We start from the raw sequence: 23,569 nt of genomic DNA on the forward strand, positions 1-23,569 counted from the left end.
CCATAATTTTTTCTGCCTCCATCAGAAGAGACTGGTCTCTTCTAGTAGAATAAGATGATACCGTACTTCCATACCCACATCATTGCTAACCAAGATAGAGGACTTGAGTCGATATCCTCCCGGTTTCTTGGTAGAAACTGCAAGGTTCAAAGGATTTTTCCAGCTATTAGTGGTATGGATTGTAACTGAACCTGGGCCCTGGAATTACTCGACTGGTCAACTTGGTATTGTTAAGTGGATTACATATGTATCCGGAAATCTAATTCACTGGTGCTTATTACCTCACCTACAGTTTCTGCCCTCAGCTCGTTTTCTAATCGTTTCCATGATTTAGCTAGTGACAACAATATTTATGTTTCATATGTACACCTCTAAAGCATGCGCATGTCTTATATATACATGTATGTATGTACTTCTACCCGGATCCTGCATCGGGAGCTTAGGCCAATCATATGGGTATATACCGATTTTTATTACAGCCGTGCGCAGTTTCCGCCTGACAACCCGATTCTATATAATTTCTTATACTCCCTCAGGCTACTGATTTTGTTCTTTGAAATAGTGGTCTATTTTCTTCCGGATAGGAAAACATAGTTATCTTTATCCAAATCATCGAAAAATACATTGAATTCTCCTCCATGCGCAGTAATTATGGCAATGTGAGTGTATCTTCAAGAGTAAAAAATGGGCGTTGACCCAATTGATCATACTAACTGACTGATTAAGTAGCCAGGAGCTTTCTAAATTATCTGAGAAGGTTTTTCCTAGAAGGCTTTCTCTATATATATAGATATCTAGATGCTTATGGTTGTATAGCGTTCGAAGCAGACATCAGTACCGCCACCAAGCCAAGAAATACGTGTGATTACAACCCGCATTATTCGAATTCCTAGATTTATCGTGGGGCTTTTCTTCCAGATCTATGCCGAAAGATCGTGTCCTACTATTCTCGTGGGATGGATACTTATTTTAATGGCCAAAATTGTTTCTGCTATACCCGGCGAAGGGCAGAATGTCAACGAAACGACTGACTTTGCTTCAAGACTGAACGATCCATATCATACTGGAGTGCATGGAGTCGGGGTCCCTGTGGAATGCCGACGTAGATTCAACATGTTTTTGGACGGGAGTTCGCAGTACGACCAAATCGGGATGTCGGTGTCGACAACTCTCATGGCTTTGGTTCCGACTCTGTTGAGCTTTGCCCCATTACCAATGGCCGAAATAAGATCTTTACTCTATTTTAACACAGAGTTAGCGTTACTTACTGCTGCAATGACATTGGGTTTATATAACAAAGGCACGAGCACACTAAAAAAAAGAAACCTTTTAACAGTGAAGGAGTTAGTCACACGGCGTATAGATATAGGCACCTTGGTTAGGCCGTCTGCAGACGCAGGAACGCAAGGTAATATCTCTCTACCTCCAATGGAAACTTTATATCCTAGGATTATAGTATGTATGTCTAATGGTTTAAATCAGTTCCAGAAGACAATGTCTCACAATCACTGGCACAAGAAGATGGGGCAGTATCTGAAATTAACGTGGAAGTACCTAAACGGTACAGGGACTATTATCCTAAGAAGATTCCAGTACCGGACCTTAAACAGCCCCCAACAAATGAGAATTCAGTTGCAGATTGGAAAGAAGGCACGATTACACTTGAAAAAATTCAATTAATGGCCATAAAAGGCCATGCCGATAGGCCCAGGCGTATAAAGATATTTGTCATGATATTCTTTTTTTGTCTTCTGCAGATTACCTTCTTCGGGATACTTGTTCGCGGTTTACCAATGATCGACGACATTGAATTTATTTGGGCATGCCCTTTGCAGAGTTCGAGTTACTTTACATGGTGGGTTGGTGGTACGGCCGTGGGAGCGGGCTTAATTCGAACTTCATATTCATCTTCGGCCGTCGTCGACAGCGAAATCTTTAAACTCAGTCCAGTGCATAACAACCAAAATGAAATGCTTGATCCGAAAGGGTGTGAGATATGTTCTATCGATGAGAAAGACCCTCCTCAGATAGGGTCCGTTGTTCTCTTTTTCAGGGACCTTTTTAACTTTCTTAAGTAATGGTATCCCCTAGTCGAATCACGAGTATCTAGAGCTGATATATGTGTGTGGTAGATGGATTCTTTGTTTAGGAGATTTCCCAATAACCATCTGTTCAGCAATCCAGCGCCTTGGGGTTATCTTGCGTAGTCTAGGTCATAGCCATCCAATGGTTGTGGTAGTTCGATATCCGTTAGATTCTGAAATATTCTTCCGGAACCACCCACTATGCACGATATTCTTTGGCTACGCACAAGCTTTAGCTCTGATTTTTCTCACGTTTCTCTTTGGAAGTGCATGGAATGGGACGCTATTCTATACACTCGCGTTTGTCTCCGGGTTCTTAACGGTGATAATGGGGTCAAGAGCATTGAGTTTGTTGCTTTGCCGATGGATGGAAATCAAACTCAATACGGTTGTTATCGAGTGCGAGGATGAAAAAGAAAAATTGGAGATTAGAAAGGTTCTCCTTTCAATGCCCGGGGTATTGATAGAAAGCACAACAAGGAACTACAAGTATGTGGGTGGGTACAGATTCGATACCGATACCGATAATGGCCACACGCACGATCACGTTCACACATTTCCCGAACTAGTCACAGGCCCAAACTCTCAGCCCCGACCACAGGCCCATCAGTGGAGAGCAATTGGCATTGGCTTTGGTATCATAGGGGGGTCGTGGTTTGGCTCCTAGCAACAACGATATTTTATATCGCCTCGATACCCGCAAATGAACCATTCTATCCAGGGGTTCAACATGTGCAAGCGGACTCAAGAATCATAAGTACTTATTTTTTCCCCTCTATTTCTGTGTCAGTGGCATTAGGCTTTCTGTTGGGGTTTACCTTTGGTGTAAAAGTAAGATGTGAATTTGGATCGTTGGTTATTGGGGAAGATATACCGGCATTGGATCTAGCGTTGGACTCTGAATATGTGTAGAGCAGCACGTAGCCTTTTACTCTACATGATCTATTCAGATTGAACCCTGGTAGGTAACGATGCATCATTACTAGGACTGTCTGTCAACATATATGGGATATGCAATGCGCAACAGGATACAATCTTCACGATTTGCGGTATTTGTCGGGTATCAATGAGAAGGGGTTAAAGGCAACTGTCTTTTTGTTTTCATGCCATTTTCTTTCTACAATTTCAAAGGCCTACTTTCATTTTATTTCACAGAATTACGAGTTTACGGAGCTTCGGCGATGATTTCTTTCCATTTTTCAATTTCTACCTATATTTAACCCTTTTTCTAGAGTCTATTTTGTCCCGGGGGGGTCTGGGGGATAACCTTCTTCGCTTTCATTCATATCCGATGGGGTTGTCATGTAAGATCACTCAGTCATTAAAGTACGTTATAAATATCGACCCGATATCCTTAACTTAGAGCGCAAGATATATTTCTCGACGTCTATATTCGGGTACCCCAAGCTTTGGGAGGAGCCTTCCTCTTATAGTGCGGGGGCGGTATTTTCGCTCTTGCCTGTAGTAGGTATGCCACTCATTCTTTCGGTAAGATCTACTATAGGCAGCCAAACCAAGGTAACAGAAAAAGGAGTATACGTAGTGACGATGCGTACTCAACCACCAGCTCATAATTATATATATATGTCTCCAATCATAAGCGACTCAATATTAATTCCGCACAAACAACCAGCCAGTCCCTAACGTCTAGGAGTGCTTACAGTAAAAAAAAAAAAGACAAGGTCATATGGGAGGGGTATTCGGTCCAGTACCCCATCTAAATACTATTTTAAAAGGGCTTTTTCCAGAAAATAAAACAATAAAACATAAAGGAAATGATTAGTCAGCCACACACCAAATTACGCCGAGTGATATATCGTGATACGGATATGACCTAGGCCTCAGGCCTCCGCGAGCTGGACTTCTTGGCTCTGAAACATAGACTAGACATCATAAATGTTAGTATTATAGATCTGACATAATAAGAATAAGAAAGCACTTACAACTCGGCCCTCGAGTACTTCCTCAACTGACTCAAGATACTCTTCATGCCCGCCAGCTCACCCTGAAGCCCCTGCCTCGCTTCAGCATCACTGCCGCGGTCCAGCTCCAAGTAGATCTTCTGCTGCCAGTCCTTGGCACGCGCAGTATTGAACTGACTTAGTGTCTGGTTGACGAACTCGACATCGAGCGTTGCCTGCAGGAGCTCACCGAGATTGAATCTTTTCCGCTGTTTGAATGCTTCTAGCAGCTCCTTGGACAACTGCTCCAGGAGATGGGATAGAATTGGTTGTGTAAGAGAGGGCGCTGTAGTGGTTACTTGCGAGTGGACGTGTACAAGGGTGAGAAGGGCGTCGTAGATGTAGGGGCGTACTTCAGTTGCGATGGAGCCGCGTGGTGGTGACCAACTGGGAGTTAGGATGCCTGTAGTTACGATGTTTGTTAGGTTTGCGATGATGGGCTTGGTGTATTCATCAAAGAGCTGGGCATCAATTTGGCCAAGTGCATCGCGGATTGTCTAAGCAAATTAGTTTGGGGAGTTTAGTTAGAAGTGAGTTGAGAGGGAGGATGGTCACCTTGGATTCGTCAGTGAGCTTTACAGAGAATGCCTGCTCGAACATTGATATTAATTCCGGAACGATATCTGCTCTCAGCAGCTGCAGATTCGACAACGTCAACAACATGCGCACGTCCTTATCACTGCTATCCACACTATGCGCCATCAGATTCGCCGGGCTGATACTTGTGACCGGGCTCGCCAGCCCGCCCTCATCGTCAACCTCTGTCGGCACTTCCTCACCATCTACTAGAGGCTTCTTTGCATTCTCCACCATCCCTTGTAAGCTCTTATAAAGCGACCTGACAAACTGCCCCCTAACATGGGTGAGAAGTTTTGTACTCGGCGGAGGAATCACCGCGCTATTTGAGTTCTTGACCTTATCAAGATACACCATTCCTTGCATCCCACCAATAATCTCCCTCTCCCACGCCGAAAACAATCCCGGCATCTTCGTCACATCACGGTTATCTACCGCCCGCGTCCAGTCCTCAAGGACACGGCAATTCTGCGCATCTTTGAGCCAGGAGCTACACACAGCTACCACCGCGCGCTCACGGCCGCCTGCTACCATGACCTTGAGCTTGTCAGCGATACCATCTTTACCAAGCTTTCCAGCCATGTCGGCCATTGCAATGGCAGCATTGCCGACGAGAACCATGATCTTGCCCATGAAATGGACACCACTGAGAGAGTTGGCGCCTGGAGGGAAGAATGCGTATCCCTCTTCGCCCTCCTTCTTCTGGGGCGCGGCTGCCTTGAGAATTTGTGGAAGCTGAGGGGTCGGGGGTGCTTCATCGGAGGTACTGCTGACGGGAGTAGGTGGGACAGGGGAGTACATTGTTGATACGTCATCAACAGGGGGTTCTTGGAAAAAGGCTATAACACAGTCGCGGATGAGGGCTACAATCTCGACGGTGCCTTCACGGAGCATCCGGATATTAAGGTCTTCGAGGCGGTGGTGCTTGCGTGATTGGTCATCGATCCCGACAGGGAGAAGGGTGTCGCCATCAATGAATGATTGGGCGGTTTTCCAGAAGGAGAGGAGCTCGCCGAGCATACCGGTCGTGGGGTCAAGAAGTGCTGTTAGGGAGCTGTGGATAAGCTCCCAGAGAGAGATGGTACGTGAGGTATCGAGTTGTTTTTGGGGGTCCGGTTGGATGCGCCGCGTGGGAGAGCGGAGATGGTGTGCAATTGCCTTGGAGGAGGGCGGGGGTGCGGAGGCTACCTTTCGGCGGAGGACTAGGGGTATCAGGTGAGTGATTGTTCATGAAGATAGGGCGAGCGGTAGACAAACCTTCAATCTCCACCCGTGATCTCTCGAATACTGTGGTGATCCTGTTCTTTAGGTATTCATATCGACTTAATAGCCACACCCAGATTGGATTATCCTCTACTCCCAGCTCAAGCAAGATGCCGATGAGTTCCATATGCAAATTATCTTCTGTCCTACACTCTGCCAGCCTCTTCCACGTATCCCTCTTGAAATCATCAATCGCAAATGTAATTTCAATCCACATTTTCTCTGCAATGATCAATTGATGGATATGCTCCTCCTTGAAATTTACTACCAGGGACCCAGGTTCTGTTGGCACAAGGGCCCTCGCATCCATCAATGCTTTCCGTGCCTTTTGGTACTCGTCAATCAGGCTCTCGTAATCCTTTCTTTTGATACAATCATTCAAAAGCCCTGGAATCTCCAGAATGTCGCGATGGCGCTCCACCACACTCAGTAACGTGCGGAGCTCCTCTTCCCGCCCACGCCCCTTCATAACGGGGCCAAAGACATCATCGGCCTTCGCCTCAGCCTCATTAAGGTAGCTTCTAATTTTTCCCACCCCGTACTCGCTCTCTTTGTCTTTGTCCAGAAAGCTATTCGCCTTCATCTCCTTATACACACCCTCAATGGTTCCCTTTGCTGCCACAAACCGATCGAAATTACTTTCGACCAGCAGTTTGAGACTCCCGGACTTTTGTGCAATAGATCCTGACAAAAGATTCAACCCTCGCTGCAGCTCCGACGAGGGCGTCGTCGCGTGCACATCTCTCAGAAACGCCGTTGGACTAAAGGTCTTACTGCTAATGAGATAACGGTTACGCAGCCGTGTGTTCTCCTCTAAAGGAAGTCCCCTATCACGCAAGAGTCGCACCACGCTCGAGGTGCTACCAAGTGGATCTGGCTCATCTTCTGGTACGAAACCGCTGTCTGCATCGGGGCGGGTGAAGGAGGCGGAGATGCCCTCTTCTTGGAGGATACTGTAGCGGGTTGTGGAGGCGCGGAATTGCTTTCGTTGGGCGATTTGAAGGTCTTCAATGGGGTCAGACCAAGCCTCAGGGAAGGCACTGTCGAGACGGTAGTGCTTGAGGAGTAGGGCTTCGGAACGGTGGTCGGTCATTGTGAGCTGGGGGGTGGGGGGTGCACTGGAGCTATCCTGAGAGCTTGTTGCAGTGGTGTTTGGGTCGGAGCTCTTAGTGCAGTTACCCTGATGATACAGGTACCATACCACACAATTAACACCCCCATACATGATGTTTGAAGAATAATACCAGCGCCGCCTTTCCCACCATTTTTCTAGCTAGTCCTGCTCCCAGACTATACGCTAGCAGGATTCGCCGTAAACATTCAGTATTCAGATATATAACCTCCGGCGTCAGCATAACTGGATTTACGCAATTAAATGAGAAATTAAGCCACCAGAATTTCGCGCAGCTACACTAGCTGCAGACTGTGCAGGTCAAGAAACTATATCGTCCCAAAAACAATCGACTGGATGCATTTAATGAGCTGGTGGTCCATCTGGCTTAAAAATGATGACGCGACTGCAGTACTGGCACGGCAAGAGACAGACGAGGTGTGGACAAGTCTCGCACTCGTCTTGCCTTGTATTTTATGGAGCAAGTCTTGAAACTATCGAGACCTAGATCATGTCAAGTCTCGTCAAGGTTCCGGGACTTCGTGAGATCGATACCTTGGAGTGGCTAGCCATGATTACAGACTTACCCAGTCAATTGGGTTCTGATTAGAGTCTTTTAGCTACGCGAGTTGAACAGAAAGTCGAGTGGGACAGGAAGTCTGGCTGTTTTAGGAAGAGATTTGCCAATAAATTATGCAGGGCGTTTTATCGAAATGCTCAACTTTCTTTCCAATCTGACCCTAGTTGAGACTTTCAAATTTCAATTGCCTAAGTTTTAACTTATATTTTCTCGTTAACAACCAGCTAGTCCTGTCTTTTGTCCTAGGTCTCGACTCAGGTTAATCGTGCACTACATAAGAGTCCTTCCAGATTCTGTGGGCATATGGTCGTATATATGAAACAATCTGGTAGGACCTTCCGCGCAGTCAAACTAGGCAGAACTACAAAATCAACCAACTCAAATGCCGCCTGACCTCGAGACCGCAATGAGGGCTTGGATTTTCGACCCTTTACCCCGTCGATCGCAGACCTCAGAGGGTGATTGCGAATATCAAATCTTGTGGCTTAGGATCTTTCACGGACCGGCTTTCATACTGCAAGAAATAAAGGTGGTAAACACATATAACTACTCTGCTCATTATTTCCTAGAGGGTTTAGGTCACATAAAATCCAAAAAGAAATACTGTTTTTTTACGGCATCAATAGTAGCTCGTTTTAAAAATGATGCATTTAGAAATATATGCATTGTTGGAGTACCGCCTTGAAACCCCCATTTCTGAGAATCTCCCGTTTTGGGGAATTTTGGGTTGTTGGGAGTGCCTCACGGATATATACCATAGGATCGATCACCGAAACACTGTCTTTACGGTTAGGCCGTGCTAGCCGACTACGGCGGTGCGAGTGTGTGCGGATTTCACCCAAACCACCACCATCATCCATCAAAAACCTCATCAACCGAATTCGTCGGTGTTATTCAGTCATACAGAGAGTGCATAGAGGGCACATTTACATGAGCTACATACTCGAGGTAAGGAATTATTATCGGGCAATAAGGTTTCCCCCACTAATCTAGGCGTCAGCCTCCTCGGAGAAAAGATGTGTAATATTTTTACATGTAATTGTACTTCTCTTGTGTATATTACAGATACACCCGGTACTCAGCCTGCGAGTGGTGTTACCATGGCCAACTGCCCGTGTGGGAGAGTACTCGCTACTAGTACATTATGTCGTCTACCGATTTTGGAATCCAGCTATCAGCATAGCCCGCTAGCCTCGACTTGAGATCAGTCTAGACCTTTGGGTGTTGAACAGCGGGCTTTGGCCTTACTTTTGCCAGCCCCAGACATACTCGTCCCTTAGGTCCAAGACGCCAGCACCACAGCCTGTTCCATCAGGCATAGTTCAATTTACACATGTAGTATTCCCCTTTTCGTGTTTGGGTGGGGTGCGTGGTTGGCTGGATATTGTTTAGTTTAGTGTGAGTTCTACTCATACGGTATATATTAATTACTCGCGAACACTTCCCATGACGGCGTTTGCATTATAGGCTTTGGTCATCTCTCGCGCCGCGGAACACTGGTGATTCCAAATCCGCACTGAGTCCGCATCGGATATACCTCCGTTTAGTAGGTATCAGAGGCGAAAGAAAAACAAACGCTGTTTCTGTGGATTAAAATTTCGTATCCAGGATCTTAGGCTTCGGAGTTAAATTTAGAAAGATCCGAGGAAAGTTCCCAACTATACATTTCTAATCACTTGAAATATCAATTGCAACCACAGAGGCATTTGCACCTTTAGCTGGCCGCGGAATTCTGTTTAGAATCACAATATATCACTCGCATGTTCGGCCGATCCAGACCTACGGATTATTGATCAGTTGACCGTTCGTGTGTTCCAACCAAAATGTGAACAGTCATTTCTAGATTAATTGAAACCTGGGCCAGTAGCAATTGTTTCAAGGGACTGGTTAATTTGGATCTCTATATTATCTATTTATACATGTAAAATTCCCCGCTCACCATTATATTGGGATGTCCAGAAATTCCTATACTCCAGGTTTCAAAGTGATGAAACGTTCATTGAGCTTCTCAACCTAGCTGAGCTGAGATATACAGTGCATATGTATATATAGGAGTATTATTGATAGCCTACATACACGTCATTGATTCACCTAACATCCGGATCCTCTTTTATATAATTATTGGCCTATAATTAATAGATCTAGAGGCTCAACTTGTCCCTACCGAGTTCAAGTCGCGTAATTTTACATATGTGCACAGGTACAGCCGCTCACCTGCAAGTGACGGTAGATCCTATCCTGTCGTTAAAGTTAACGTTTAAATCCGGTTTTATCTTCGTTACCGGGGGGTTGTGAGCCGCATCGGCTGTTGTGCAGCGGGTTTCGTTCCGCACATACATACATGTATGTACTAAGAATCAAGTACTCGTAATTTTTTTGCGTTTCCGGACTGGACTGGGTCCGCATACCACCAAAATATGGGTGTCAAGCACGATTTACGCCCATATGCGGACCCAGTCCAGTCCGGAAACGCAAAACAATTACGAGTAGAGTACTCGGGGCAGGTAAAAAGTACCGGACAATGCAGGTTTTTGGTTCACCAATGGGCGCGCGTGCTAGGCGTGAACTACTGCAAAAAAAGCCCAGAGACAAAACTTGCATTGTCCAGTACTTTTTACCTGCCCCGAGTACATGTACTCGTAGTTTTTTGGCGTTTCCGGACGCAACTGCTGTTGCATGCCATACAAAGATAGCCTTGGCGAGTTTTTTCTGTGTATGCAATAGCAGTTGCATCCGGAAATGCCAAAAAACTACGGGTACATGCATACAGTCACTCACGGGGTGAAGGCGGATCCTGTCTGATGGCGGTCAGGGATTTGAGGCCAGTAAAATAGTTAGGTTCCGGACGCCAAGGGCAAATTACTGCAAACAGAACCATCAGACAGGATCCGCCATCAGTAGGTGAGCGAGTGTACATACATATACTTCTTAATTGTCAGCTGCATGTAGGGCCTGATCTTCAGAGCAAGGCTTTCAATCAGATACTCTACATATTGTACATGTATATTCCATTCTCCAGGCCGTGTGCCACACTAGAAAGTTGCACCGATCTACAAAATCTTGGATATATGGTGGGCGTCACGATATCGGGGCCGGTAAAAGTACATGAACGCCAAATCTATCTCCTAAACCACAACACAATATATTTTTGGTTAGAGGCTGTAGAATGACAGAGAATCAAGAGGATAATCATTCTACGGCCTTTAATTTTAATTGTCTTGTGGTTGAGGAGATAGACTTTGAAGTTGGGTGAGTTTGGTAGGGAGACATGTCAATTTTTACCCATACAAATTGTTAAGGCCAGATCAAAATCCACTAAAAATACCCCTGTCCATCACCATAAAGCACTCGGTTTAAGGGCGTTGCTCTGCCATCTGTGAGATCAAAAACACCTAAATAGGTGATTTACCTGATGGAGATTTTTACATGTGCCAAGACCGACCCCGATATCACCATAATATATATTTCTCGGTGATCGGCATGACCACGTACATAAATACATTATACCAACAAGTGTAAAGTTGTATCGTTGAGTTACTAACCAGTATAATCAAGGAAAACTATAAAGGGGGTAAAGATTGTAGTTGTGCTTTGTTTAACGCTATCAGTGTTGATTCTACTTGGCCAATTGGGCGTTCAGAAAATGGTCGTAAAAACAACATTAAAAGTCCCATAGTTGCAACGCTTACTTCCACGACCCTTTAGTGAACGCCTTGGTTAATCTCGCATTAAATCTCATGTATATCTTTGTCGAAGATCTGCAACGTCTCTCGATCGGTTGAGCATCATACTATAAAAATAGTTTATTTTTTATTTTTATTCATACTATAAAAATAGCTGTAATAAGCGGCAGTTGAATTCTGGTACTGCGAGTAACGCTAAATATTAGAGCTATTGCTGTAAATTAATTGATTTATTTGGGGGAACTATCAAGGCTGTCTGCTATATATTACTACTAGGGAATGTTTAGCTTACCCACCATCGATTCAATACCGTGTAGTTTGGAGGTTCGCTCTCGATCTCGAGCTCATTCGAATTCGAATTCGGCTTCTTATCTCTATACTGGGGGCCGGGTCGGATATACTAATGAGGTGATGAAAGACTTAAGCTTAGATGAACGGTCGTGATGGTTTGATTCTCTGTTACAGGAAAGATGAGTGGAGTGACGTGATGTGATAACGAGGGTGAAAAATAAAGAGAGAGCCTTGTCTATCCTCTTCCACCTTGGTACCCCACGGTGCAGGAAGAAGCACGAGTACTTGAGCAGGCAATGAGTCAAGGACAGATATGTAGTGATCTCAAGGCTCCTTGTCTTTTGGGACCACTACCATTGTATGTCAATATTGGGGACATGTCCTTGAGGTAAGGAAAACTATTCCCTTCTCACGTCGGTCCCCCACGTGCACGACTTCGACTGACTGAGCCACTGTAATTACTAATAGTACTATAAAACATCCTTTTCACACATATCCGATTATGATCAAGCTGAGTCAATGCAACGTTGACGACAACTAAGTATGAAGGCTTGATATTTTGGACTCTGCGGGAGATTGCGCGCGCGAAGGGTATATTAATGAATATGTATACATGAATCTTTCAATATGAGTACGAAATGATTACTTATAATTAAGTAGTCACCGACACAAAATATAATAGGATACCACTAAGCACCTAAATTATAAAGCCATTCGAGATTTGGCAATACATACTCCTCTCAAATTGCGAAGTCCGCCAATCAGTTTTGGATCTCGTAACATGACCCGCATGATGTGCGTGGCATAACATAATCGTGCACTGGTACTAGAGTGGATCGAAGTAGCACAAATACAAATATATCGGTCATACATTATATAAGGTGTCATGTACGTATTTAACTTTGATCGGTATCTGCAGGTTTTTTTTTATATCAATTCTCTAGTAGTTACCTAATGAGAATGGGCTGAAAGCAATGGACGACTTCTCATAAGCAACAGGCCGCGTTCTATCGCCCAATAGACCTGATTTTGTCTTTCTATCAAATAGAACCCATGTATCTAAAAGATGTGATAGAGCACCATATGCATCTTTGAGGGGGATAGAACTTTGGGTGCCTTCACCTTCCTTCTCCAGTTGGAAACTAACTAGGAAAAGTTTATTGCACGTTACTATACGTACATGTATATCTTATCTGCCTAGCTTAGTAAATGAATAGAACAAGTCCGGCGAATAGAAAATCACCCTTGCTTATGGGAACCCGATCTATCTAAGAGCCGCCCGCTATTGCAATAGAACATACTCTATTGCTTATGGGAAGTCGCCCAATCAACTACGCGTATACGTAATTATCAATCGAATTAATCAATGAGAACGAGTCTTGATCGAGCATAAAGGATAGATCTATACTAGTGGCTGCGGTTCGGTTTGGCCGGCTAGCTCATTGCTCGAGAGCGAGCCTCGTCATCAACTGGGAGCCTGTGCCGGCTTAAAACTCTTTTTTCTAGGGCTCAGGCGGCCTCTCCCAGCTAAGTCATGCAAAGGTCAATCGAATTAATCAAAAACTGCGCACTTACTTGCCGCAGTCCAATTAAGGAGCTACGATTGTACGTACAAGGGCGCTATAGCGCTATATATAAGGAGGGATCTGGGCTATAAAAAAATCTTTTACTAGAGCACGTATATATTCCAACTGCTCATTGATTTCACCATATCAGTGATCAGCTACGTACCTGCATGATTTTGATTCTCGAAATATTTTCTCGGTGACGTCGCGGACGATGCTCATACGTATACCTGTCAATTTAATACACATGGCAGAAGAATATCCCGGCCCGTTTGTTTTTTTTTTTTTTAAAAAAAAAAGCAAGATGTCCCTAGATACATCGAGCTTAGCTAGAATTTCTGCTATCGATTCACACTATGGGTTAATCTTACAATCAATCACTGCGTACATCTCCATGTCTAGAAATAAGCCTTTGTGATCGGATTAGCTGTGTGGTCGACCCAATACGAGGCTGCTCGAGGCCAACAGAGGCAAATGACTCGAGTTCCTCTATCCCGTATATATATCTTTATTTGCTTGTTCTTACAAAGAGAGATAATGCCTCAAGGTACTTGAGCTGCTCGATCGAGACAATTAGTATATTTAGACCTATAATACTGGTATATATACAATTCAAGCAAAGCAAATATATTGATTTGGCATAAATATTAACAAGACTGCATTATATTAACCCCTCTCTGGGAATCCCTTTTTCTATCTTGGAAATCAATAGGCCCGAAAATCTCCGAAAACCAGTGGGAACTCGGGACGGGCCGGTCAGAGACCAGGATCCCTCAGGCGACCATTCCAGTTGGAATCGAGATCAATGATCAAATCAGCTGTGGTAATTATGCTTTGATATACGTGAAAGGAGATGCTTTTCACGAAGTGAGACATAACTTTCCCTTGAGGCCATGCGCCAGCGCTGAGAAAACTTTGAGCAAATCTGTATATGTATGTACCACGTATTTATTATTACATGGCTCAGGTGGGAGACGTGTCTTCAGGGTTACCTTGTTATATCCCCTGGGTCGTAACAGCCGATATTGTGGTCCTTTTGGACCAATATTTTTTTCCGGTTTTTTCACCTAGAGGTGCGCCAAGCTCTTCCAACAAAGATTCGACTACACAGGGACGTTCGGGGGAGGCCTATTTTCTTTTGAGCCATCTGTAATAAGTATAGCGTCCGTGAATGTTGAGATATTTCGAATTTCCACCGTTGTTGTAGGAACTTTATTACGACCGAAGGGATAGATACATGAAAACCTTATATGTCATAGGCCTATGGCTATAGTTCTGAAGTGACTTAGTCCCGGCTCCTAATAATCAGCTAGCTATATGCCATGCATGGTGATGGTTCGGAGGCAGTTTTCTCTCCCAAAATTGCAGGCTATCTGTTAATTAAGTATATAAGCAGCAGCCTTTTGTTGTTCATTTCCCTCAAACCTACCAGCACGATCTATCTCATCACAGTTACCTAGGCCTTCTCTAAATACATATAAACCTTTAAATTGGATCGCGGTCATTCTACCAATTTCTTAATCTCGAGCAACTTGAAGATGCAGTCGACATCATGCAGATTTAGAGTTGAACAATGTATATATATATATACACACGACAAAACCAAAGTTCAATACTAGCGAAATCATTGCCTTGATCTCTTTGTTTGTATTTTTTGTACTTGGGATCGGTCAAGGGGTTCGGGCGCATTTTCACGCAAGTGGGTTAGTACGTAATGTCTTACTTCCACTTTATTTTACTGTGTTTAATTTGGAACTTTAGAATGCCAAGCTACAGGAGCTAGGAAACCAATTATTGAATATCGAAATGAGCATCTCTCGCAGGCGAGCTTCCCAAACCCTATCCAACCAGAACACCATAGTTCACACGTCCGCTACCTTGTTGGTAGAGAATCAACCGGGCCCCGTTGAATCTGCCCGGCCTCATTTGAGCAATTCATCTGCAGGTACCATTACAACTCCCTCTAGCTCTACTAATACTCCTCTGCGTGTTTCCGCCGACGAAATGGTGTGAGAGCTCAATCCCAACATTGGGCATATATAAAAGATCTTGCAATTGCATGGTCAATGAAGATTGTACAATTTTATTGTATTTAAATTTTAGAAGTGTAGCCTATATATATCGATATTATCTCAGGCATTTTTTCAAAGTATTCCTAAGGGGTTTCATCTCATTACACTAGGGCTTTCTTTATCCTCCATTATTTTTACATTACGTTGGATCACATTCATATCTAAGATTGTTTACATTAACATGCTCTATCTTTAATTTCCTTAAGTCTCGTTATATATAATACATGTACTTGATCTAGGTCTCATTTGTATCTCAGGCTGTTTAAAGCTCTCTTTTTTAGTTTCATTTATTTCGTCATACATATATAAGATGCTCCTACAATTGTTTAATCTGTCATTTTCTCAAGAGGCTTTGGGGTTATTGGTACATGGGCATAGATGGAATACATAGGGAGGTGTCAAGCTTTACGTACGTGTGTTGAATGGAGATCGAGAAATATGCCAAGACAGTCTAGTCCTACTATTAACCCCCAATACAGACAAAATAGTAGGGGGCCCCACTAGTGCCAACAGCAACAGCGCGAATCAGATCTAGCGCCACTTGGGTCTTAGGCGCAGAGATAATACAAGCTCTTGGCAACGAGGGGATTATACTTCGAAATATGGTCGGGAACGTCAATATCAACCTCCTCAATTGAAAACATAACCTATGAGAAATTTGAGAACCGGGTGTGGCTAAAATAATCCATTTTAGACTTTTAGCACCAAATTATTCGGTTCAATTTTTATAGATGGCAGTGGTTCTCATAGATTTCTCTGATAATGGTCCAAAACCACTGCCTGTGCCTAGACTACCTAGACAGTATTTCACCAGTATGGTGCATGCACCACTGAATGGATTGTCAGTCACAACCAAAAGTATTTTCATCTTTGAACTACTCTTTCATTATGTTTTCTTTACTCATACTATTCGTACATTCCTCGCCATAATACAGGAACAAAAAAAACAAGCCAACTAAATAAACGGAAATATCTTTATATTACCTTATTTTAGTGATGGATGTGAAGTTTCTCTATATCAAAGGTTAGTCCACTATTCGCATCAACCACTACCGCATATCCAAAGAGAAAAAGCTCACCCTTAATCTTCTCTGCCAATCCCTTATGACCTGATGATCCGCCGTCTGAGGGCGGCGGCGTAGTCTGGTTATCATGATGATGATCCTTCGGTGTATCTGTGTGGCTCTTATCCTTGTGCCCAGGCAAGAGCTTGCTATGTCCTAGGCCAGCAGTAACATCGGAGGTATCTGGCTTCGTTTCCTTCCCATGGTGAATACCCTTCTCATCGAGAAGACGACTAGCAACATCTATAGTTAGCATCCAATCAATCTCATGAAAAGCCATTAGGGATATCAACATACTCAGCTTCCTTCCCAGCACCCGGTCGGCTGGCATCGAAGTCGCCGCCTTCCGCCGCGACACCAGTAGACTTCTCATACTTCTCACCGGTACCTTGACTGTGCTCGTTATTTTGTGCTCCCAAACCCAAAGGCTTCGGCGCTCCGGTATCCCTCTTAGAGGTAGAAGTGGAGGTGTTTGAAGGCTCCTCGAGAGGTCTGTCGGCACCCTGCTGCTTTGGTGTCTGTTGCTGTGCGTGCCCGGGGTGGGCTCCTACGCTTGGTTCTACAGCTGCGCCGGGTCCGCTGCCGACGGCACCAGTGACAGATTTTGGCGCTGCGTTTGCGGCTTCGAGGCCGCTGTTGGTGGCCCCGTGTGTTGCGGAACCGGCGGTGGTGGAAGGGTTGCTGGTAGATGTTGGCTTAGAGGTGGACGAGATTCCAGAGGTGGAGGTGGCAGGGTTGGGATCAACAAGTGATTGAATGTTAGAGCCCTGTGCAGGTGCCCCAGATTGGTGGTGAGGGGTGTGGGTGGTGGTTGAGTCACGGGAAAGACTAGAGTCGGGATTGTTGTTACCACTAGTGTTATCGCTGAAAGCCCCCGGCATGTAGGACGAGTGGTCAGTCGTCGAGGACTGCGAGAAGTCTCTGTTGGTCGGTGTGTGGTGCTCGTGAGATACACCCAATCCTCCTAGAACGCCAGCCCCAGTCCCAGTGCTGGTGCTGGTATGCGGGGTGTTTGTGTCTTCCGAGAAACGACTTGTGACGGGTTTGTTGTGATCTGAAGAGAACGCGTTGCTATGATCATTGATACTGCTGATGGTAGGGTTACTAGAGTGAACCCCGACCCTCTGCTTGTCCAGGTCGCTGATTTCGTGCCGCGCACCATCCTTGTTAAGGTCACCAATTGATGTCTTCCGGAAGGTGCTGGTGGTGGTCGTGGGCTTGTCAAAGCTACTAGCCGGGTTGTTTCCGTAGTTGCTTGAGTGCTCTGCGAACACACCGGCAGTGGATGGCTGATCGAAATCATTTCCTGAGGGTTGGTCGTAGGTTCTCGCACTTGATTTCTCAAGAGACCCAACGCCAGAGTCATATGGCTTATTTAGTACTTCATGGCCGCCACTGCCGGAGGTGGCGGTGTGTTGTGAGCCGAACCCGGAAGTGTTTGTGGAGTCGAATGGCTTTGTTGTGGGGCCTGTTGCGGAGCGGAATGGGTTGTTGCTGTCAGTGTCGGTTCCACTTTGACGGAAGGGATTTGTCTCTGAGGCGGAGGGACGGTCGTAGTCGCTCGTGTCCGTGGTCACTGCGTTGGGGTTTCGGTTCTGGGTTTGGTTGGGATTTTGAGAATTGGGGTTTGTGTTTTCGCCGAAGAGGGCCTTGCTGGCAGCATTGGCGGCGTTGTAGACTGTTTCCATGGTTGCTTATTTTATATTTTTATATCTTACCTTTAGTCGATTGATTGTAGTGTGTAGTAGTGTGGTGATGGTGGTAATATTGCTTTGAAGATGCTGAAGTAAATCATGAGAATCGGGCTCACAGAGTTGGTATATATAATCCCACCATCACCGGGGGGGAGCCACGGCTACGTAACAGTCGCCGGTTGCTTGATTTTCTGATCATTTTTTGTCGGTATAACAGCATGTGCAATTAGGAGGGTGGATAACCAAGATCAAGGCCGGGAACCAAAATATGGGGGCGGCTTTCACATCAAAGCAGGTAATCTATGACCTCAATCGAGCAACTCTCTGGTCTCTCTTGCCTCGGAGACGAATCAATCAAGGTTTCTCAGGCCATTAATTGGCTGCAATTAGTTGAAAGGTTCCTCTGGAAATAGATAAACACCCATGTGCATATGCACCTTATTCCGGCCATTCTAGTTGGTGATTACTTATCAATCTATCAATTGAAAGAAACCCCAGAATGCATGACAGCTACTCTAAACAAGCTTTCTTTCTCGAGGCAGAGTGTTCTACCTCTAACCTTAGGAATCGCTAGGTCGAAGCTCTTGTTTATTATTGTGTGGGAGAAGATCAGCGTGAGGTCAGTGATGACGGGGGCTGACGTCATGACTAGGATACGGGTATTGCGGCTGAGGTGACCCTCCGCTATTTTACTTCCCTAGCCCTGATCGCGCTCCAGGGTCATGATTCGTCAGGGCCTGCGATGCACGAAGCCGGGCTTCGAGAGTGTTCTGTTGCACAGTGGCGGTCTAATGTGCGACACGGAATATCACTCGTGTTTGTTTACCATCAAATAGAACAGATCCCCCGTCATACCTAGGATATCTACCTTGATCCTCGGATTTTCCAGGGGCGGTATAAAGCCGTTTAGCATCCCAGTTCTCCGAAGGAAGCGAAGCGAGAGTGGTAGAATAATAAATAGGTATTTGATTCCATGATAATGGCCATCAACTTAACTTGGTGGCTTGAACAGGACGAGACGTTCGCTGGGTACCAACGTCACACCTGAGGGCCTCGAGAGTGTTCAGAGAAGTTATCAGGGTAATTACCGAGCCTTTTAAACATCATGTCTTTCGTTTTATGCACTAATCCACTATGCATATGCACCTAGTAAACACATAATCAGCCAAGTCCTAATTTAAGCTCTCCCGGTGATACATGTCATATCTCTAGGGTTAACTACTGCACCAACACTTTTCCAGGATATTTAAGAGAAACTCACCACAAGCCTTAGGATAATGTTTCATCAGCTTAGTTTCGTTTTTTTCAGATGTCGGGACGTGTATCAGGACTGAGACCGAGACCGAGGAGTCTTGTCTCATGCATACCTATCAACTGTATTGGTAGCAGCAAATTCAGATGAAAGGTATACCCGGAGAGCTCAAGAGTGAATGTTAAATACATAGCGTAGGAGATTGATAAACAGATTAAGCTGAGGAAGTTGATAATAATCATGTGGGAAGAGATGAATTCAATGAAGTCGGATGAATGGTAATGTGAGAAGGTTAATGTTTATGAGGTGGCTTAAATTGTCTTGGCAGTCCGATTCGACAACCTACCTAAAATACCACGAGAATTTCATGCTCCACAGAAAATCTATCCTCAACCACACAACGCAATTGATAAAAGATCTAACACGTAGAAAAGCTAAAGCTAGTGATTACCTATCAATTGTCTGTCTCTATTTATTTTAATCATTTTTTTGTTGAGTGAGATAGCTTTTCAGAGCTGGTAGGGACCAGAATGGCCGATCCCAAAATGCAGTAGAATTCCAAAGTTAAGTTAGGCGAGAATAGGTCTAAATACATGTAGGTGTGAAAAGGGAGAAATCAAGGGTTAGGGTTGACCCTTGAATGGCCGCAAAGGTATATTAACGTCGACCGGCGCCATACTACTCTACACGGCGACATTTTTGACCTTCGCCGCATCGATCTATCTTTCATAACCAAATGATCTCATTCAATAAAGAGTTTGAATAAATACTCTTCTAGACCTCCATATCAATCAGCGGACACACTCACGAGTTCTCAGGCACGCTAGCAATAGGCATGAGTGTTGCAGTTATGGAAACACAGTGCATGCGGTGATCTACAAACTGCTCAAGTTTATTCGCGTCCGCTACCACCTCATCGATTCTGAGTTCGATGTGGATTTGATACATTACACGTACCCTCTTCGCCGTAATTGGGTTGACTAAATTGCTATTTCTAAAGAAGGTATAAAAAGCAAGCCTCTCCTCGATTGGGTTTCTCTCCACATAACTTGTTCCTAGCTTGCTGTGGCCATTTAAAAGTGCCATGACATGCACTTAGTTTACTCCCTCATGACTACACAAGGACCATCATTTCTAGCCGTCAAAACCTTAACTGACCCAAGATAGTCCGTTGCTGGTCTCCCCAGTCAGAAGCAACCCGATGAATCGCTCCCTTCTCAAAGATTATATCCTCGTTTTGGTCTTACAAGCGCCGGCCGTAAATCCTCCAAAATGAACATCCTCATAGCCGCGGCCCACGTGGCCGTCGGAATGACCAAACGAGCTACATGATTGGTGGAAATTCATTGCTCTTACGGGACCATTATATCTGCCAATATTAGGATTCCAAATTGAAGGCTAGATATAATAGCATGGGTGTTGGAATATCTATTTTGCTTGAGAACGCTGGAGATAGAGCATTCAATGGTAGACGCAATCCTGGGGGTATGGTTAAACCGGGTTTATGACTAATTTCATCTAAATTCAAGAATGAATACAGGAGAATCCCTGAGAATATACTATATCCTTTGCAAGAATATGGAGAACCGTTTTTAATTGTCAGGAGCCGCCAAGAGTGCTGTTTTACTGGAAGCCCTTTTCGATTTTGTGAGGAGTTGGTCGTACCCCCAGTTTAACCATACCCCAGGATTGCGACTACCTAATCTTTGAATGGGCTTCTATCAGTTCTTGGGGCCATGGGTCTTAGAAGCAATTAACAAAAACAACAACAATGAATGAAAGGTGTACCGAGTGATATTTCATGATTACACACACGCCATCACATGGAGCATGCACGTGACAGCATAACTAAACAACTGCAGGCCTAAACCAAGGCTTCGGATAATTCTTATGGCAAAAACTTTAAAACGGGGGGCTTTCTTTCCCTATCACATTGCAAATCGTATTAGGGGCCTTTTACCCTTGCTTACTGTATCTGTATCCACTTGCTTCTGTGTTTCTAGAAATCTTATCTGCCAATCACCCACAAGAGCCGCGAGGCGGATCTTAAACCCCCCACACACTCAGTCAAAAACTAAGCCCAATCCGAGGCAACAATAGACTCGAGTGCGGCGGCGATTGGCTGTCGATGTTTTTCCCCCTTGCAGCCAGCGCAGAAAGAAAAAAAAAAGAAAAGAAAAACTGCAAAGAAAAAAAAAATTAATAACCGTGGCCTCTCCCTCCCATACATGTTGTGGCGGCTGCTCTCTTTCTTGTTTATACTTGTACTTATACTCGGCCCCAATACCTGCGCGACAGACTGACAACAAGTCACTCGAGCTCCAAACACAGGTTTCTTGTTGGAATCAAGGTACATCCTTCTATCTTCTTCTTCTTACTTACAAGAGCTAGGTAGCTAACAAGCTATTCAATACAGGATTTAGGAACAAAGGCAAAGCTTAGTTTTTCGCAAGGCAGCCCTTTCTGTTTCCCCCCCCTTATCAACACAAAAATTTTTTTTTTTGTTTACAAAATTAGCACATTTTTGTGTTCGTTCTAGCTTCGATTCCTGCGCATCAAGGGTTTGTCTGCCTGTTATTATTTTTTTTCTCTCCTTCAAGCTTTCTAGCTGTTCTAACGATCGCAGTCAATTCACCAACCCCCCCCCCCCCCCCCCCGCGAAAATCCTCAACCTCGGGTGGCGCTAGTATTGCAACAACGATGGAGAAACTCAGTCCCGAACTCGTCCGCGAGATCATCTGCCACTTTGACTCCAAAGCCGACCTCGCCAACTTCCGCCTCGTCCAGCGCTCCCTCGCCCAGCTCTCTACCGAGTTCCTCTTCCGCACTGTACCCCTAAAACCCACCAAGCTCAGCGTCTCCCGCCTCGTCGCGATCGCCCAGAGGCCCGACCTCGCCCGCCATGTCAAGAACCTGATCTACGGTATCGAGGAGCCAAACTACATGATCTGGGAAGAGTTCAACGCGCAGCTCCGCCTTGCGAACACCTCGCACTCCGAATCAGCGGACTCCCGCGCCCACGAGATCTTCAACGCAGCCATCAACGGCTGGTACGACTTCCAGACGTCGCCCGACCACACACAGATGCTTGCCACCGCCTTCGCCGGCCTGCCCCGCCTGTCGGCAATCCAGATGGTCCACGGTGCGCCCATGGCCCGCGAGCGCCAATACACGTACCGCGAAATCGACTACTACGAATTCGAGATGCGCGACAAGTTCCACGGCGAGCACGGCCTCGAGAGGGACTATCTCCGCGGCTTCACCGCCCTGATTGACGCAGCGTATAAAGGCGGCACGCGCCTCACGTCGTTCAAGATGACGGGAATGAACACGGAGGAGATTGTGCACGAGGCGGTGTTTGCGGATGCGGAGCTGCTGGCGCGCGCGGCGGTGGTGCTGAAGGGGTGCCGCGTGATGGAGCTGCATCTGGGCATCGACTCGCAGGAGGCGGTCGAGAACGCCAAGAGCACCCCGCTGCTTAATGTGTTGGCGCCGGCGGAGCAGCTCGAGGAGCTGTGCTTGGGCTTTGGGAACACGGTGCCTGCGGACGCGTTCCTGTTTCCGCATATCTTTGGCGAGGAGCAGGTGTGGCCGGCGCTGCGCAAGGTGGAGCTGTGGACCGTCGAGATGCATGAGCATGAGCTGATCTCGTTCTTGGAGCGCCACAAGGAGACGCTGAGGACCGTGCTGATTAGTAGTGGGCTGTTGTTCACCGGGTGCTGGAATAATGTGATGAGGTTTATGAAAGAGCATTTGAAGCTGGAGTCGCTCGAGGTGTGGGATCTGTTTTATAAGCATGGCGAGAGCGGAGATTATAGGAGCTATAGCCATGCGGAGGCGCAGATGATGGTCAAGTATGTCAGGGGCGGGGGAAAATGTCTGCCGGACCAGCCGGCGGCAGAGGAAGAGGAGGAGGAGGCGGCGAGTGTATGATTATCGCATAGAAGGGGGGGGTTAGATTCGTAGAACGGTTTCTTTTTAGAACGGCTTTTTTATATCCTAGACTAGATCAGCGGTTTTAGATTTTAGATTTTCTCGTTTTTTTTCTTTCTTTTCTTTCTTTTTGTTTCGTGTCTGTTTTTAGAGCGGGCTGGTCTGAAAAACGAGCGAGCGATAGAGAATAGATGTTTTCTTTTGTTGGTTTCTTTCTTTACCTACATGTAGATGTAACTAGATAGATACATATATATCGAGAAGCCATTTAGACGCAAGCCATTCGCGAATACATGTACCCACTACTTGTATGTATCTCTGCCCCTTCTATGTAACCCATGGACAAATATCTCCCCACGAATATCGATATATCTCCATCCCTCCGCGTACGTCGTGACAAGCTTTCGGGACAGAGTAAGCTTAAACTAATAATGTTTAGG

General features: G+C 45.4%; 3 protein-coding genes across 3 annotated transcripts; 1 reads left to right on the top strand and 2 right to left on the bottom strand.

The window, feature by feature from the left end:
* Positions 1 to 3,918: 3,918 nt before the first annotated feature.
* LAJ45_07529 (uncharacterized protein) lies at positions 3,919 to 6,977 on the bottom strand (the record flags this gene model as incomplete). The annotated part of the gene is made up of 4 exons (XM_046117086.1): positions 3,919 to 3,967; positions 4,028 to 4,542; positions 4,601 to 5,823; positions 5,879 to 6,977. The coding sequence occupies 4 exons, from the start codon at positions 6,975 to 6,977 to the stop codon at positions 3,919 to 3,921; spliced, it is 2,886 nt and encodes a 961-aa protein (XP_045969731.1).
* Positions 6,978 to 16,176: 9,199 nt separating this feature from the next.
* Positions 16,177 to 17,938, bottom strand: LAJ45_07530 (uncharacterized protein; the record flags this gene model as incomplete). The annotated part of the gene is made up of 3 exons (XM_046117087.1): positions 16,177 to 16,199; positions 16,266 to 16,483; positions 16,548 to 17,938. The coding sequence occupies 3 exons, from the start codon at positions 17,936 to 17,938 to the stop codon at positions 16,177 to 16,179; spliced, it is 1,632 nt and encodes a 543-aa protein (XP_045969732.1).
* Positions 17,939 to 21,896: 3,958 nt separating this feature from the next.
* LAJ45_07531 (uncharacterized protein) lies at positions 21,897 to 23,129 on the top strand (the record flags this gene model as incomplete). Its single annotated transcript, XM_046117088.1, has 1 exon — positions 21,897 to 23,129. One exon carries the CDS (start codon positions 21,897 to 21,899, stop codon positions 23,127 to 23,129), a length of 1,233 nt encoding a protein of 410 aa, XP_045969733.1.
* Between the last annotated feature and the right edge of the window lie 440 nt (positions 23,130 to 23,569).

This window comes from Morchella importuna (assembly GCF_003444635.1).
Source record: "Morchella importuna strain M04M26 chromosome Unknown Morimp01GS024, whole genome shotgun sequence".
Lineage (NCBI taxonomy): Eukaryota > Fungi > Ascomycota > Pezizomycetes > Pezizales > Morchellaceae > Morchella > Morchella importuna.